The sequence below is a fragment of the Panthera leo genome, chromosome E2, assembly GCF_018350215.1.
Source record: "Panthera leo isolate Ple1 chromosome E2, P.leo_Ple1_pat1.1, whole genome shotgun sequence".
NCBI classification, from domain to species: Eukaryota; Metazoa; Chordata; class Mammalia; order Carnivora; family Felidae; genus Panthera; species Panthera leo.
Window position 1 is genome coordinate 8093019 of NC_056693.1, and position 17424 is coordinate 8110442.

Below are 17424 nucleotides of genomic sequence, written 5' to 3' on the forward strand. Positions count from 1 at the left end.
GCTCCTACCTGATGACCTCTATTCGAGGCGGACATTTATCATAACACTTGTCTGTGCCAGGCTCTGCGCCCATTGTTTCCCTGTGTCATCCTCAGAACAACTCTGAGATAAGCTGTCTTATGATTGAGACACAGAGAGCTTAGGTAATCAGCCCTGGTCACAGCTACTAAGTAGAGGTGCTTAGACTCACACCCAGGCCATTCGACTCCAGAGAAGTTTCTTTCACCTCAAAGCCGTGTGGGAGGATGGAATGTTGGCACGGGGATGCAGCCTTTCTTCACTCGACAGATATTTATTATAATTTGTTTTAATGTCTATTTCTTTTTGAGAGAGAGAGCAAGTGAGGGAGGGGCAGAGAGAGAGGGAGACAGGAACCGAAGCAGGCTCCGCACTGAGAGCACAGAACCCGATGCAGAGCTTGAACCCACGAACTGTGAGATCATGACCTGAGCTGAAGTTGGACACTTAACCGATTGAGTCACCCAGGTGCCCCTCAACAGAGACTTACTGAGCACCGTCTACGCACCACACTCTGCTCTAGTCCCTGGGGATACAGGAATAACTGAGCCAAACGTCCCTGCCTTCAGGGAACTCACACCCTAGTGGGGGAGACAAAACAGTAAAGAGATAAATGAGTAAAGCACAGAGCATGTCACAGGCCAGACTGGTTGGGGCCATCAGGTTGGAGCCCTGAGTGTGGCTGTGGGCACTCACTGCTCCTTTAGATTTAATGTCCAGGCAGGTCTCATGACAGTGGTGACAGGTGAGTCGCCTCTGGAAGGGTAGTGAGGCAAGGAGGATGTCTCATTTTGGCATATAAGGGCGCTTATGTGCCCTTGACGTCTCTGCAGGAGGAGGGAGAGACAGGGAAAGAGAGGCCCCTGGCTCCCAGGCTTTCACAGGCAATCTCTGCATCAGAAGGCAGCCTCAGAACCCTCCAGAACATGAGCCCCTTGCCCTATTTTCTTGGAGTGTATTTTTGCCCTTACTCTCTAGTTTTCTAGTAGCTTTCCATTCTTGAAATGAAGCCAGGGGAAACGAGTCGCAGAATTTAGGAACACGGCTAGAGGAGCATACGGCCCAACTGCCAAGGCGTTACGTGTGCCTGAGGCCTGTGAACAGCTCCTTTGCGCGTTTCTGTCGTGTTAAAGACAAGGCTGAGCTGCTCTTACCAGGAGATCCCAAAACACGATGGTTCGGACGAGGAAAATTACTTCCCTCTCAGTAACGGCACCTTGGCGCCCTTCAACGTCCACATATCCTTTTCTGGCGCTAACTCTGCTGGTCACTGTCTCTCGCTGCTCTTACAGGGCAGGCCTGGGAGTGGCATGCATCCCTTGGTCGCATAGCCACCCAAGCTGCAGTGGGGGCTGGAAAACGTCTGTAGCCTAGGGCTGCTGACCCTTGGGGTCCTGCCCTTGAAGGGAGAAGGGACAGTGGACGGCAGCCGGAGACTCCTCCACGGTGCCACCTTTAGTCCCGTTTCTGTGAGGGCAGGGGCCACACCAGCTCTCTGTCACTGTGTTGCTCACAGAATGGCCCCTGACACATCGTGGGCGCTCATGAAATAGTTGTGGAATGAATGAATAAGGAAAGAACACATGAGCCTTCATTCACAGGCCTGGGCTTCAGCGTGGACAGACATGTCAGGCAGACGCGGCCCCAGCCGTGGGGGGATTCCCAGGCTGGGAGGAGACACGGGCAGGAAGGAGGTGGAGGCAGCCCCAGGAGCATTGTGGGAGCAGAGGGGAGGCACGTTACCCGGCCTCAGGCCACTGGCTGCCTTTACCCAAGAGATTCATGACCCAGTCTGTATAGAGCAGAGGGCTTTCCCAGGCAGGCAAGGGGAGGCGAGATTTCTCGACAGATAGGAGAGCTCATACATGACCTATTCATTCATTCAGAACTTGTCTCCTGGCGGCATTTTTGTGCCAGGGAAATGCTGGAGACCCAGATGTGAATCAGCTGAGGGCACTGCTTGTCGCCAGTGAAATCACCCATTGAGGCTCCGGCCACTACTTCCTCTAACTCCCCAGAACAGCCCTATCCCCCTTTTCACATCTCTGCCACCTTCCCCTTCACAAGAGATAATCAGTGAACGGGATATGCTTCTCTAGAAGGCTGTACACTTGCCAAATTGGTCCAGAGTAAAGAAAATAGGCCCGAGGGGCACCTGGATGGCTCAGTTGGTTGAGCATCTGACTCTTGATTTCGGCTCGGGTCACAATCTCACAGTTCATGGGAGCGAGCCCCGTGTCGGGCTCTGCAAACTTGGGATTCTCTCTCTCCGTATCTCTCTCTGCTCCTCCCCTGCTCGTGTGCTCGTGCACACTCTCTCTTGTTCTCAAAATAAATAAACATTTTTAAATAAAATAGGTCCTAGTAATAATTTTAACATCCCGTGATTTAAGTATGAGTTCATTCCCGAGCCCCGGAGCCTGACCACAACCACAGAGGGAAGGTCTGAAACATCAAGAATCTCAGCAGGGGGTGGTGATGGTGGTGATGTGCTCATTATAGACGCTCCACCCAGCCCCTGTCCCGTGATTCGAGGCAGTGACAAAAAGGACCGCGAGGGGGCGGTATTGCCACATGCACATTTTTGGAACCTAACGGCCTCTAGGGCGCCCTACTGGTGTGCATGGCCTTTTTCCGTTCGTTCAACATTTATTCAGTTTTTGTACATTCAAGTTCAGGATGGAATGAATGAGGGAAAGAAAAAGAGACGTTTTAATTCCTCAAGGCTTTCTGGTGTTCAAGTCCCTTTCTGGGAAAGCACAGGTGCTGGTCGAATTCGTTCCCTGCTCTTAAGGGTTCTGTCTGGGCAAGGACGTCCTACGGACACCGACAGCCAGTGGTAGAGTCGCTTATACAATTTACAACATCCTAGGGGTACAGACTTTGGTGCCATCACTCAGCCATTCGCCGCACACGTCCTGAGGATGCCAGGAGACACGAAGGTCAGACCCAGCCCTTCCTGTGTCCTGACAGTGCCTTGGGGTGTCCGTGGACTATGCACAGAGCACACAGGCCATCGGGCGGGATCTGTTTTCTCTGCCTGGAGGGGTCATGGGAGACTTCCAGAGACCAGCCCTCAAGCAGTGTCCTGAAGGGAGAGCAGCCACGGCCAGGGGTCAAACTAGGAGAAAGCTGTCCAGGGCAGAGGAAGCAACATGCTGAGGCCAGGAGATGGGCACGGATGCTTGACCTAGTTAGGGGACTAGAAGGCGTTTGGTGCTGCTGGAGTGTGAGATGGGAGGGAGGAAGGAAGCCAGAGAGACAAGGCCACAGGGGCTGGCAGCCTTGTGTGCCAGGGGTTTTCCCCCAGGGCCCCGGGGAGTCCCCTGAGGGCTGTGAGTAGGAAGGGACAGAGTCCGTTCTGGGCAGAGAAACTCTGCAGGGCCATGTGGGGAATGTGCAGGAAGCTGGGGAGGAAGTTGAGGTCCAAGGAGGTAGGATAAGGCCTGAACTGGACCAGAAAGGGGATGGGACAGAGAGGGTTGGGGAGCAAGAGGGTGGAGCTTGGGGACTTCGGCCTGCAGTTGGGGGAGGCAAAGACAGCACCCCCAGGCACTGGGTGGATAGTGGAGATTCCAAGTGAGAATGGAGCAAAGAAGGTAGATGAATTTCTTTCTTTCTTTTTTTTTTTTTTTTTTTTAATGCGTATTTACTTGTTTTGGGAGAGCAGGAGTGCATGCGCACACAAGCAGGAGAGGGGCAGAGAGAGAACCAAACAGAGCCCGACACGGGGCTCGATCTCACAAACTGTGAGATCCTGACCTGAACCTAAACCAGGAGTCAGATGCTTAACCGACTAAGCCACCCAGGCACCCTGGAATTGGATGAATTTGTTTTCCTGGAGTAGTCCAAGAGGGTGTGTGTGTGTGTGTGTGTGTGTGTGTGTGTGTGTGTGTTTGCAAGTACACGTGTGCGTTTATAGAAAGAAAGGTAGTCCTCGTTAGTCACAGATTCCATATTTGTGAATTCACCTGCTCACTAAAATGCATGTGTCACCCCAGAATCAGCACTCGCAGTGCTTCCCAGGCCTCCTCAGACACACAGAGTGGAGACAATTTTGAGTTGTCTAATGCACACAGGCCCAGCTGAGCTCAAACGAGGTGATGCTCTGCCTTCTCATTTCAGATCTCAGGATAAACAGGGGTCCTTCATGGAGTCTGTTTAATGCCCATTTTCCAGATGTTCTTGTTGATGATTTTGCTATTACTTTTTTTAAGGTTTAATCATTTTTGAGAGAGAGTGCAAGCTGGGGGAGGGGCAGAGAGAGAGAGGGACAGAGGATCCAAAGCAGGCTCTGTGCTGATAGCAGCCAGCCTGATGCGGGGCTTGAACTCACAAACTGTGAGATCATGACCTGAGCCGAAGTTGGATGCTCAACAGACTGAGCCACCCAGGCGCCCCCTACGATTTTGCGGTTTAAAATGATGGCTAAGCGTCTGACTTCTGTTCGGGTCATGATCTTGCAGTTCATGAGTTCGAGCCCTGCATCGGGCTCTGTGCTGACAGCCCAAAGCCTGGAGCTTTCTTTGAATTCTGTGTCTCCCTCTCTCTCTGTCCCTCCCCTGTTTGTACTCTTGTTTCTCTCTCAAAAAAAAAAAAAAAAAAAAAAAAATAGCCCCATGCATGGTGCTAAAGAGCTGTCTAGTGTTCCTAGGTGCAAGAAGGCTGGGATGTGCCTTACAGAGAAAATAGTTGGCTGTGAGCTCAATGTGATTAAGTAAACATTATAGTAAACATGCTATCTTTTTTTAAAAAAAGGTTTTTTAATGTTTATTTACTTTTGAGAGAGAGAGAGAGACAGAGCACGAGCAGGGGAGGGGCAGAGAGAGAGGGAGACACAGAATCCCAAGCAGGCTCCAAGCTCTGAGCTGTCAGCACAGAGCCCGACGCGGGGCTCGAACCCACCAACTGTGAGATCGTGACCTGAGCTGAAGTTGGTCGCTTAACCGACTGAGCCACCCAGGTGCCCCAAACACAGTATCTTTAAGCACAGACACACCTAAGACAAAATTAAGTAGTGATCAGTTTATAAAAACATTGTAACCAGAACCTTGCAGGAACGTGATGCTACGTTTCCCCTAGAAGCATGGTTTAGAATTCACTAATTACGTATTTGAGACCACGCTACAGGGCATAACTACCACAATTAACAAGAGTCTACTGTACATCTGGTAGACATTCTGTTTTACTTATTTTTTATTTTTTTAAAGTTTATTTACTTAGAGAGTGAGCTGGGGAGGGGCAGAGAGAGAGAGAGAGAGAGAGAGAGAGAGAGAATCCCAAGCAGGCTCCATGATGCCAGCGTGGAGCCCGGTGTGGGGCTTGAACTCATAAACCACAAGATCATGACCTGAGCCAAAATCTGGGGTTGGACGCTTAACCGACTGAGCCACCCAGGTGCCCCTAGACTTTCTGTTTTAAAAATTGGCTCTCCTGGGGAGCCCCGGTGGCTCAGTCAGTGGAGCATCCGACTCTCGATCTCAGCTCAGATCATGATGTCGTGGTCTGTGAGTTCGAGGCCCGCATCGGGCCTCTGCGCTGACATCACAGAGCCTGCCTGGGATTCTCTCTCCCTCTTTCTGCCCCTCCCCCACTTCTTCTTCTCTCTCTCTCTCTCTCTCTCTCTCTCTCTCAAAATAAATAAACTTAAAGAAAAAAAAAAGTTTGCTCTCGCCTCCCTAAAAGACCTCTTGCATACACCTCTGTCCTGTCAGGTTTCTTGACAACCCGGAGGCCCTCGTGGGACAGTGCAGTCGCCGGATCAGTCCCTCAGGTATGTCCTGAAGAGGGAAGGAACAGTTGGGGGCCATAGCGGGACCAGGTGGCCTGGGTCCATCCGGCTGTTGTCCCCTCACACACCTTTCTTTCTTTGAGTTTTCCAAGCTGCATGTGCATACATGCCTGTTCTAGAAAAACAAAAAACCTTCCCCCCAAAATTCAGAAGCATCTCCGAATAAGAATAACACACACTCACATACACAACCACACACACAGTATTGTATTTCTCTGAAAATTTGTTAAGGATTGGAGTGGGGGCCGGGTTCAGCCGGGTGAACCTTCTCCCGGTCTTATGGGGGAGTGGGGGAGGGGAATTCACGTTGCTGCTGCCAGCCGGCGGCTCGACTGGGGCGGGCTCGTTCAAGTGCACCTCTCTCCTGTCTGGCGATTGGCGCTGACGCTGGGAGGCCTCAGCTCCGGGCTGCTTCCCGAGGCACTGTTCAGGCAGCTTTCCAAGAGGGCAGGGACGGAAGCTACAAAGCATGGGGGTCCCTGGACGGCACTCGGCCACATTCAAGCAAATCCCGAGGCCAACCCAGACTCAGTGGGTGGCCAGGTATCTCCACTTCAGGATGGGAGAGGCAGCGGACATGGCAGAGGGACACGTACAAAATGAAAATAAGCTTGCCTTACGTACATTTTGGTCAATTTGCATTTTTTTTTAAGTTTATTTATTTGTTTTGAGAGAGAAAGAGAGAGAGAAAAATCCCAAGCAGGCTGTCAGTGCAGAGCACGACATGGGGCTCGATCGCACGAACGATGAGATCGTGACCTGAGCCAAAACCAAGAGTCAGAAGCTTAATGAACCAAGCCTCCCACGTCCCCAACATCTTGTTTTTTTCATTAATTAACATTGGCTTTTGTGTTCTTATTCCTAGATCCACTACAACCTCGTTTTGTTTTTTGTTTTTTATTTTTATTTATTTTTTTATTTTGAGAGAGAGAGAGCACGCCAGTAGGGGAGAGGGGCAGAGGGACAGGGAGAGAGAACCTTAAGTAGACTCCGTGCCCAGCGCAAAGCCCAACACAGAGCTCAATCCCAAGACTCTGGCTGGGATCATGACCTGAGCCAAAATCCAGAGTCTGACTCTCAACCCACTGAGCCAGCCAGTCGCCCCTACACCATCATTTTCATGGCCAGTCCCCATTACTGGAGTTTTAGGCTGTGTCTTTGTTTTTCTTTTTTTTCCTAGTGTTGCCTCTGTAGAACTTCTGCATTGCTCTCTGAACATGAGGCCGAGGGGCGCCTGGGTGGCTCAGTCGGTTAAGCACTGACTTCAGCTCAGGTCATGATCTCATGGTTCGTGGGTTCGAGCCCCGCGTTGGGCTCTGTGCTGACAGCCCAGAGCCTGGGGCCTGTTTCAGATTCTGTGTCTCCCTCTATCTCTGACCCTCCCCCGTTCATGCTCTGTCTCTCTCTGTCTCAAAAATAAATACACGTTAAAAAAAAAAAAAATTTAAACATGAGGCTGAAAGAAATGGATAACTTGTCCCCTCCAGCTCTGTAAGGGCTCATTTAAAAAAAAATTTTTTTTTTTTATGTTTTTATTTATTTTTGAGGGAGAGAGACAGAGCACAAGCAGGGGAGGGGAAGAGACAGAGAGAGACACAGAATCCGACGCAGGCTGCAGGCTCTGAGCTGTCAGCACAGAGCCCGACCCGGGTCTGGAACCCACGAACCCTGTCATGACCTGAGCCAAAGTCGGACGTTCAACAGAGGGAGCCCCCCACGTGCCCAGGGCTCATTTGTTAATTACCTGAAATCCTGGGATCACATGGCTGTGCTGCTCAAGTCACTTTCCCCTCCAGCCTTGAGTTCTCGCCCCAGGAAGAATAAGGCCCCCCCACCCCGTTAGTTCACTGCAGCTCAGCCTCCCTGAGCCTGTCCCCCTGGGGTGCAGCTGGGAGGGGCTTGAGAGACGCCATTTGGGGCGGGGCGGCCCTGCTGGAGAAGGAATTTCGCCACCCCGCCACCCAGTCCTGCATTCAGGCAGACCTGTGCTACCAGCCAGGGGACCAGCAGAGGGTAAATGTGCCCCTCTAAGCCTCAGCCTCCGCATTGAGTAAAATAAGGTTAATAATAGCCCCCCACCTCCCAAGTTGCCCCGAGCACTCCATGCAGAACCCTCTGTCCGGAGGCTCAGGCGCTGCCTCAACTTCTGCTGCAACCCTAATTAAATGTGCATGCACTTCAGCTCAGAGCGCAGCCTGCTATGGGCGGTCCCCAAGCGGGGGCTATTATGAATGTTATTATTGATATCATGATTGGCACTTTTTTTGTTTATTTATTTTTGAGAGAGAGAAGAGAGAACTGAAGCAGGGGAGGGGCAGAGAGAGAGAGAGACACAGAATCCGAAGCAGGCCTCAGGCTCCGAGCTGTCAGCACAGAGCCCAATGTGGGGCTCAAACTCGTGAACCGTGAGATCATGACCTGAGCCGAAGTCAGCCACTCAACCGACTGGGCTACCCAGGCGCCCCCAAAGTAGCCCTTTTAAACTGCGTCCCTGGGCCCGCTACCTGTCGGGGGGCTTGTTGTTTTTTTATTTTATGTAAACTCTGTGCCACTCGTGGGGCTTGAACTAACCACGTGGACCCCGAGATCGAGAGCCCACATGCTCCACCGACTGCCCGAGCCAGACCTGGCCCCCCTTCGCTGCCTGTTTTCTGTAAACCAGTGAACTAAGAATTGTTTCACGTTTTGAAATAGCTGTGGGTGCACCCGGGTGGCTCATCTCGGTTGAGCCTCTGACTTCGGCTCAGGTCATGATCTCACAGTTCGTGAGTTCAGGCCCCACGTCGGGCTCTCCGCTGTCAGCACAGAGCCTGTTTTGGATCCTCTGACCCCAATCTCTCTGCCCCTCCCCCACTCACGCTTTCTTTCTCAAAAATGAACAAACATTAGAAAAAAATCCTCAGGGCCCCTGGGTGGCTCAGTCCATTGAGCGACTGACTCTTGATTTCAGCTCAGGTCATGATCTCAACAGTTCATGACTTCAAGCCCCGCATCGGGCTCCACACTGACGGTGCAGAGTCTATTTAGAATTCTCTCTCTCCTTCTCTCAAAAAATAAAGAAATGAATGAAACTCTTTTTAAAAATCCTCTTAGGAAACAGCTGGGGAAAAAAATCAAAAGAACATTTCATGGTACGTGAAACTTATCTAAAATTCAGGCTGCCGCGCCCGGTAGCAAACCTGTCTTGGCTCATCGCCGTGCCTACCGGCTTACATGTCATGTTGCATAGACCCCCGCCCCACCTACAAGGCTGCACCTGTTTATCCTGGCAAAAGCTTGCCCACCCTTGTTTTAGAGATACACACTAAACATTTAGAGGTAAAATGATATCGTTAGCTGGGATTTGCTTTCAAACATTACTGGGGCGGGGCGCCGGGGTGGCTCCATCGGTTAAGCCCCTGACTTCGACTCAGGCCATGACCTCGCGGTTTGTGGGTTCGAGCCCCGCGTCGGGCTCTGTGCTGACAGCTCTGCCCCTCTCTCTCTGCCCGTCCCCTGCTCACACTCTGTCTCTCGATCTCAAAAATAAATATAAAAAAAAAAAAAAAAATACCGGAAGGAAGTGGTAGGGGTCTTGATGAACCAGGTCGGCTGTGAGCTGATCATTCAAACTGGGTAGGCTGGTGTTGGGGATGCCATTCTCCCGTTGCATACATTTGATGTTTTACCAAAAAAAATAAAATAAAATCTTTACTTTTTTTTTTTTACATTTTATTTTTATTTTTGAGACAGGGAGAGACAGAGCATAAACAGGGGAGGGTCAGAGAGAGGGAGACACAGAATCTGAAACAGGCTCCAGGCTCTGAGCTGTCAGCACAGAGCCCGACGCGGGGCTTGAACTCACAGACTGTGAGATCATGACCTGAGCCGAAGTCGGCCGCTTAACCGACTGAGCCACCCAGGCGCCCCAATAATAAAATCTTAAAAAAAAATTTTTTTTTTAATGTTCATTTTTGAGAGAGAGACAGAGCATGAACAAGGGAAGGGCAGAGAGAGAGGGAGACATAGAATGGGAAGCAGCCTCCAACGCGGGGCTCGAACTCATGATCTGCGAGATCATGACCTGAGCCGAAGTGGATGCCCAACTGACTGAGCCACCCAGGCGCTCTTCCCCCCCCAAAAAAATCTTTTTTAATCTAAGTGCCTAAGGCGGTTGCAGGCACAGAGGAAGCACTGAGCAAATGGGCACCGTGGTGGAGACTGGGCACAGCCCCCCCGGCTCTGAGTTGGAGGCCCCTCTCAGGTCTCTCCTATGGTGGGGGGGTGTCTTGACCGCAGAGACCCTGCAGGAGTACCTGAAGGTGGTGATGGCCCTGAAGTACGACGAGAAGCCGCCCTACACCATGCTGAGGAACAATCTAGAAGCCCTGCTGCGGGATCTGCGGCTGTCAGCCTACGACCCCCTGGACCTCCAGATGGTACCATAGGTGGGTTCCGGTAGGAGCAGTTTGTGAGTCTTCCCCCTCCCTCACCTCCGCCAGCCCTGCTCCCCAGATGCCATTTAAGGTTTCCATCAGGGCCGACCTCCCAGTTAAATGCTGGATTTTTCCACAGGGTTCTTGAACCATCCAGCCCTCGGGGAATCGCACATAGCAGAAACCTGGCTCAAATTGGCTCGAAGGAAAAGGGCCAATTGATTGGCGCTTGTGGCTAGAAAGTTCCAAGGGGGAAGCCGTAGGCATGACTGGATTCAAGGCCGGGAAAACAGAGTCAACACGTCCTCATCTCTCCATCTTTCTGTCTCTTCATCCCTCTGTTTCTCTATCCCTCTCTCCATCCACCTGTAGCCTCTGCTGTCCTGTGGGTCGGCGCCACCTGTCCCCCCCCCCCGCCCCCATCACAAACCTCGCTGGTTCTGTTCCCAGTGATGCACTTTGCCCTGTGCTTCTCGGTCTGTCTCACGGCCCTTCTCTGTCAGCACAGAACACCCATGACCTTGTTTATGGAGCCACCATATTCCGTTGTGGATTGCAAGGATGCTCTTTTTTTTTTTTAAGCTTATTTATTTATTTTGAGAGAAAGAGAGAGAATAAGTGGGGGAGGGGCAGGGAGAGAGAGAAAGAATCCCAGGCAGGTTCCGTGCTGTCAGCGCAGAGCCCAACTTGGGGCTCAAACTCATGAACCGTGAGATCATGACCTGAGCCGAAATCAAGAGTCAGACGCTCAACCAACCGAGTCACCCAGGCGCCCCAGAAGGATACTCTTTATGACCAGTGGCTGGCATTTGCTTGGTTTCTGTTTTACAAGCCACGTTGCCTTGAACACCTGCGTGCACAGGCCTCGCTGGGGTGTGCACGCGTGTCTGTGCATGGGGTTCTTCTTTTGCGAGAACTGGATCCTCTCTAGCGGGGCTGTACCTGTCTACACTCCCATTAGCCCTGGGCGGGAGTGCACAGAACTTCGGGGAAGGTCAAAATGAAACTAAGTTCACCCGACAGTTAATTCTGGCAAGGCCGTATGGACGTGTTCTGAAGAGAGGCTTCCCCGAGGCCGTGGTCTGTCCGTGGAGCTGTAACGTCTGTCTTCGTGGCTGCCCGAAATCAAAGTTCAGTGTGTGTCTAAGTCAGCGGTCCTCAGAGGGAGGCCATGTTGCCCGTAGGGGGTATCTGGGGACACTTTTGGTTGTCACAACTGGGGAAAGGGTACCCCCAGCATCGAGTGGGTAGAGGCTGGGGGTACCACGCAGCACCCCACGAGGCACAGCCGGCCCCCACCACAGAGTCCCTGCGAAAGCAAAGGCATGACCTTGACCACCCACGGAGCTTGCCCGCTGCCTGTCACTCCAGCTCATTACACAGATGCGCCATACCCCTAGCTGTCCCCGTGGCCCCTCTACCCCCCCGCACCCCTCGCCCACCCACCCTGTCCCTCCAGGCGGTTGCCGGTCTCCGGCGTTGGGCTGTGTGCTCGCAGCTCAGAGCCTGGAGCCCGCTTCGGATTCTGGGTCTCCCTCTCTCTCTGCCCCTCCCCCACTTGCACTCTGTCTCTCTCTCTCTCTCTCTCCCTCTCTCTCTCTCTGTCTCTCAAAAATAAATGAAACATCAAAAAAAACCCACAAAAACTGGAAACCCAACAGCCCCTTTCGGGGTCATCATGTTTTGGGTCTGAAACTGAGTAAGTAGCAGGTTTGTCCCTTACTTAGGGACTTAATAAGGGGATGCTAATCAAAGAGCCTGGTGACCTTGGAATAATTTGAAGATCATCTCACCTCTTGCTTTATGACAGCTCCTTGCCTTGGCCTGCATGGCTGACACCCCAAGTCCACTCTGTGCCAGCCCCACTGTCCTCCCCTCAGATTCTAAACCAGGCCAAGCTTGATCCCACCTCAGGACCTTTGTACTTGCCATTCTCACAGTCTGGAACACACTTTCCCTTCGTCTTTAATGTTTACTTTGGGGGGCAGAGGGGCAGGGAGACAGAGAATCCGAAGCAGGCTCTGCACTATCAGTGCAAAGCCCAACATGGGGCTTGAACTCACAAACCATGAGATCATGGCCTGAGCCGAAGTCGGACACTTAGCCGATTGAGCCACCCAGGTGTTCTCCACCCCGCTTCATTTTTCAATGACTGGTTCCTTCTCATCCTAGGAGCTCAGACCTGGGCCTTCCCTCACTGCCCCAGTGAGGCACTTCCCCACCCGCTGTCACCACCTCACCTGTTTTCTGCACAGCGCTGTCCCCTTCTTGAGGGAAGTTAATTTGTAACATCTTTACCCACTCTCTCAAATCATAAGTCCAACAAAGGTCTTGTTCATGGTAGTATTTCCAGTCTCTAGAAAGTGCCCGTAGGGGCTTAATGGGTGCTCCTTAAATGACTAGGACACTAACAAGCCATTTTTATTGTCTTCCAGATCTTTCAACTCATGGTTTGAAATAGAAAAAAACCCAAACAAGAAATGTGACTCAAGGCCTGCTGTAGTATCACAGATACGCTTCTAGAAAGATCCCTTGAATGTGCATGCCTGCTGCTTCTTTAAGCATCACTATGAATCAGTCTTGATTAGCATCAGGGAACCCAGCAGTTAGACTCCAGATAATGTGAATTCCTCCTTTCGATTGTCTCATCCTTTCAGCCATCGTCACCTACCAGCCTCTGGGGTTGTGGACAGAGAAGACCCCCAGCTCATGGTCGGGGGTGAGCCAGCCCCCTCAGTCGGCACCCTTCCCGCTACTATTGGCACTGCTATGATTTGGTAATAAATTGTTTCACTGGAGCTTGGATAATAAGTGTCTACAAAAGAAGCTCCTTTTGGAAAAGTTGGCTTCTTTTTTCTCCATCTATCCATCCCTTTCATCTTTCATCCATCTATCCACGCTTCTATCCATCTGTCCAAAGTTTCATGTAGATGCCCATCCATCCATCCACCCATCCACCCATTCACACAGCCATTTATTCATCCATCCATTTAGCCAGCCACCCATTCTTCCATCCATCCATCCATCCATCCATCCATCCATCCATCCACCCATCCATTTAGCCAGCCAACCATTCTTACATCCATCCACCCACCCACCCACCCATTTATAACCATCCTGCTATCCATTTATTCATCCATCCATTTATCCATCAATCCATCCATCCACCCATCCATCCATCCATCCATTTAGCCAACCATCCACCTATCCATTTATTCATCCATCCATCCATCCATTTAGCCAACCATCCACCTATCCATTTATTCATCCGTCCATCCATTCATCTATCCATCCATCCATTTAGCCAACCATCCACCTATCCATTTATTCATCCATCCATCCATCCATTTAGCCAACCATCCACCTATCCATTTATTCATCCATCCATCCATTCATCTATCCATCCATCCATTTAGCCAACCATCCACCTATCCATTTATTCATCCATCCATCCATCCATTTATCCATCCATCCATCCATCCATCCATTTAATCAGCCATCCACCTATCCATCTATTCATCCATCCATTTATCCATCCATCCATCCATCCATCCATCCATCCATCCATCCATCTATCCATCCATCCATTTAATCAGCCATCCACCTATCCATTTATTCATCCATCCACTTATCCAGCCATCCATTTAGCCAACCATCCACCTATCCATCTATTCATCCATCCATCATCCATCCATCCATCCATCCATCCATTTAATCAGCCATCCACCTATCCATCTATTCATCCATCCGCTTATCCATCCATCCGTCCATTTAACCAACCATCCACCTATCCATTTATTCATCCATCCATTTATCCATCCATCCATCCATCCATCCATCCATCCATCCATGTAATCAGCCATCCACCTATCCATCTATTCATCCATCCACTTATTCAGCCATTTAGCCAGCCATCCACCTATCCATTTATTCATCCATCCATTTATCCATCCATCCATCCATCCATCCATCCATCCATCCATCTATCCATCCATCCATTGAATCAGCCATCCACCTATCCATTTATTCATCCATCCACTTATCCATCCATCCTTCCATGTAATCAGCCATCCACCTATCCATCTATTCATCCATCCGCTTATCCATCCATCCACCCATTTAACCAACCATCCACCTATCCATCTATTCATCCATCCATCCATCCATCCATCCATTTAATCAGCCATCCACCTATCCATCTATTCATCCATCCGCTTATCCATCCATCCATCCATCCATTTAACCAACCATCCACCTATCCATTTATTCATCCATCCATTTATCCATCCATCCATCCATCCATCCATCCATCCATCCATCCATCTATCCATCCATCCATTGAATCAAGCCATCCACCTATCCATTTATTCATCCATCCACTTATCCATCCATCCTTCCATGTAATCAGCCATCCACCTGTCCATTTATTCATCCAGCCATCCAGCCATCCACCTGCCAATCCCTCCATCTGTTGATGCACCCAGTCATTCTTCCATCTCTCCATCCATCCTTCCATATACTGTTCCATCATCCACCCTCCCACCCACCTTTCATCCATTCCTCCATCCCCTCATTCTCCCATCCATACATTGATCCTTCCTCTTATTCAACAAATATTCAGCAGGTATTTCTTGAATTTGTGCTGTGTGACACACATCATGCTGCACAGAGGATCCTGATGAACAAGACACACCGAGGTCTTTGAGTTGGTGGAACCTCCAGGCCAGTGGAAGGGGAAGGCATTGAATGAGATGACTGAGTTGTGCTCCACATGCTGGAGAAAAGGCATGGTGCTGTGATGGAGACCAAGGGGACCAGGGACAGGGGTACCTTTACAGAGAGTCCGGACAGAGAGCGTGGAGGAGGCTGGCGCAGCCGCCCCCCTGGGACGGTGAGGCCCAGGCAATGGCTGTAGCTGGAGGAAGAGAGGGCCTGGGGAGAGATTTCAGAGGCAGCCCGGCCAGTGGGTAGACTGGAAGGGATTCAGAACAGGGAGGGTACGCTCACCTCCCAGACTCAGTCTTAAAGATCTGGAATCGTCCACCATTACTTTGGAATGGGGAGGTCAGAGGCTGGGTCGGGGAGGAGCCTGCTCTAATTCACCCTGATTCTTGCCTGACCAAGGCAGGCAGGGGAGATTGGCAGACTGATGATCACTTCCTGGGTGAAAGCAGGCGTGTGTAGCACTTTCCAGAAGGGGATGTTCCTCAACGAGAAAGAAAACTCGTCTGAAAATCTCCTGCTCAAAACCTCTCTTTGTTCATGAGTCCGCAACATTACAGGGACATCAGCTGCCCTTCAGGGCCCCAAATCAGGTAACAGGACGGTCTCAATGTCAGCACCTGACCCTCCCATCCTCTGGCCACTCAGCGCACTTGCCCAGTTCCGGCAGCCCCTCTGTCCTCTGCCCTCGTATCTGAGCGAGAAAAGCCAGCCAGGACCCGGTGCTGCTCAGGCAGCGAGAGGATTTCTCATCTAGGATACTGTCCACATTGTCTCTGATCCTGCCTTTGTCTGTCTGCAGAGCCCTGTCCTTGACCTTGTGTGTTTTGGCAGCTTGTCCCCCAACCTCTGAAAGAGGAGGGTGCTGTCATCGGCATTAGATGAGAATCACATGGCCCAGGGGAGTAGAAATCACATGCCACCATGTGGTTGATGGTGGCTGAAGCCCACCCTTTGTCCTCTATGCCTCGCCTCTGCCCCCAAACTAGACCCTGGCCCAGAGTTAGATGTTTGTGGTACAGGTGTTGGTGGTGGGGTTTTTTTTAAAATCACTTTTACTGCAGGACACCTCTGAGCCTTCAATACACGCAGGTATGTAGTATGTCTATAAGAACGGCCCCAGTAGGCATCTGACGACAAATCATTTCTCTTTGCTTAAATATTTTTCTTGAGGTGCCTGGGTGGCTCAGTCGGTTAAACGTCCGACTTCAACTCAGGTGGTGATCTCACAGTTTGTGAGTTCGAGCCCCGCGTCCGGCTCTGTGCTGACAGCTCGGAGCCTGGAGCCTGCTTCGGATTCTGTGTCTCCCTCTCTCTCTGCCCCTCCCCTGCTCATGCTCTGTCTCTCTCTCAAAAACAGACATTGAAAAAATATTTTTTAAAAGAATTATACCCGATATCTGGTTAGCAATAGGATTATGCCAATTGAAAGAACAGAAAATGATGTTAAGTTCTCTGTGGGTTTTTTTTTTTCCTTAAGTTTATTTATTTATTTTGAGACAGGGAGAGCCAGTGGGGGAGGGGCAGCACAAGGTGGGGCTGGGGTGGGGGGGCGATGAATCCCAAGCAGGATCCATGCTGTCATCAAGGAGCCCAGTGCAGGGCTGAAACTCATGAACCTGAGCCAAAATCAGGAGTCTGACACTTAACCAACTGACTCACCCACGTGTCCCAAGTGTTTTTTCCATGTTTACAAGAATATCTTGAATGTGTTGAAAGAATTGATGAAAAATTTATCTCTTTACGTGCCAACACTTTTTTTTTTTAAATTTTTTGTTTAATGTTTGTTTTTGAGAGAGACAGAGACAGAGTGCAAGCAGGGGAGGTGCCAAGAGAGAGGGGACACAGAATCCGAAGCAGGCTTCAGGCTCTGAGCTGTCAGCACAGAGCCCCACACGGGGCTCAAACTCAGGAACCTTGACATCATGACTTGATCCAAAGTCGGTCACTTAACCGACTGAGCCACCCAGGCACCCTGTGTCAATGCTATTCTTAAAGGAGATACTACTTAGAACAGGAAGAGAATTTCTGACTTGAAGTGGATAGTTCCTGCATTTCCACGATGCCCTTTTCAAAACGATTTTATCCCTGAAGGATTTTATTCTTTTACATTAATGTCACTAACCCCCAGCATGAGGACAAATGGAATCCTCCTATATAGTGTTGAAGAAGGGGTATGACATGAGAATAAATGCACTTATTTTCTCAGGAGACACCATTTTTAAAAGTTATTGATCAAGAGATGCAGCTAAGCAAATTGTGCTGTGAAAGATACAATTCGACACAGCACTTTCTTTTTTTTTTTTTTTTTAGATTTTTATTTTTAAGTAATCTCTACACCATGGGGCTCGAACCCACGACTCTGAGATCAAGAGTCACATGCTCCACTGACTGAACCGGCCAGGTGCCCATTGACACATCAAAAAAATTTTTTTAATTTTTTCTTTAATGTTTATTTTTTTAGACAGAGACAGAGCA

At 50.3% G+C, this 17424-nt stretch overlaps 1 protein-coding gene across 3 annotated transcripts in view; it reads left to right on the forward strand.

Annotated features, from left to right (window-relative positions):
• Positions 1 to 13022, forward strand: part of VRK3 (VRK serine/threonine kinase 3) — a 36024-nt gene extending 23002 nt beyond the window's left edge. For all 3 annotated transcript variants that reach the window (XM_042920558.1, XM_042920559.1, XM_042920560.1), the window contains exons 13-15: positions 5733 to 5791; positions 10088 to 10236; positions 12660 to 13022. In XM_042920558.1, the coding sequence (XP_042776492.1) occupies positions 5733 to 5791; positions 10088 to 10236 (208 nt within the window). In that variant the 3' untranslated portion in view covers positions 12660 to 13022. The remainder of the gene's footprint in view (positions 1 to 5732; positions 5792 to 10087; positions 10237 to 12659) is intronic.
• The last annotated feature ends 4402 nt before the right edge of the window (positions 13023 to 17424 follow it).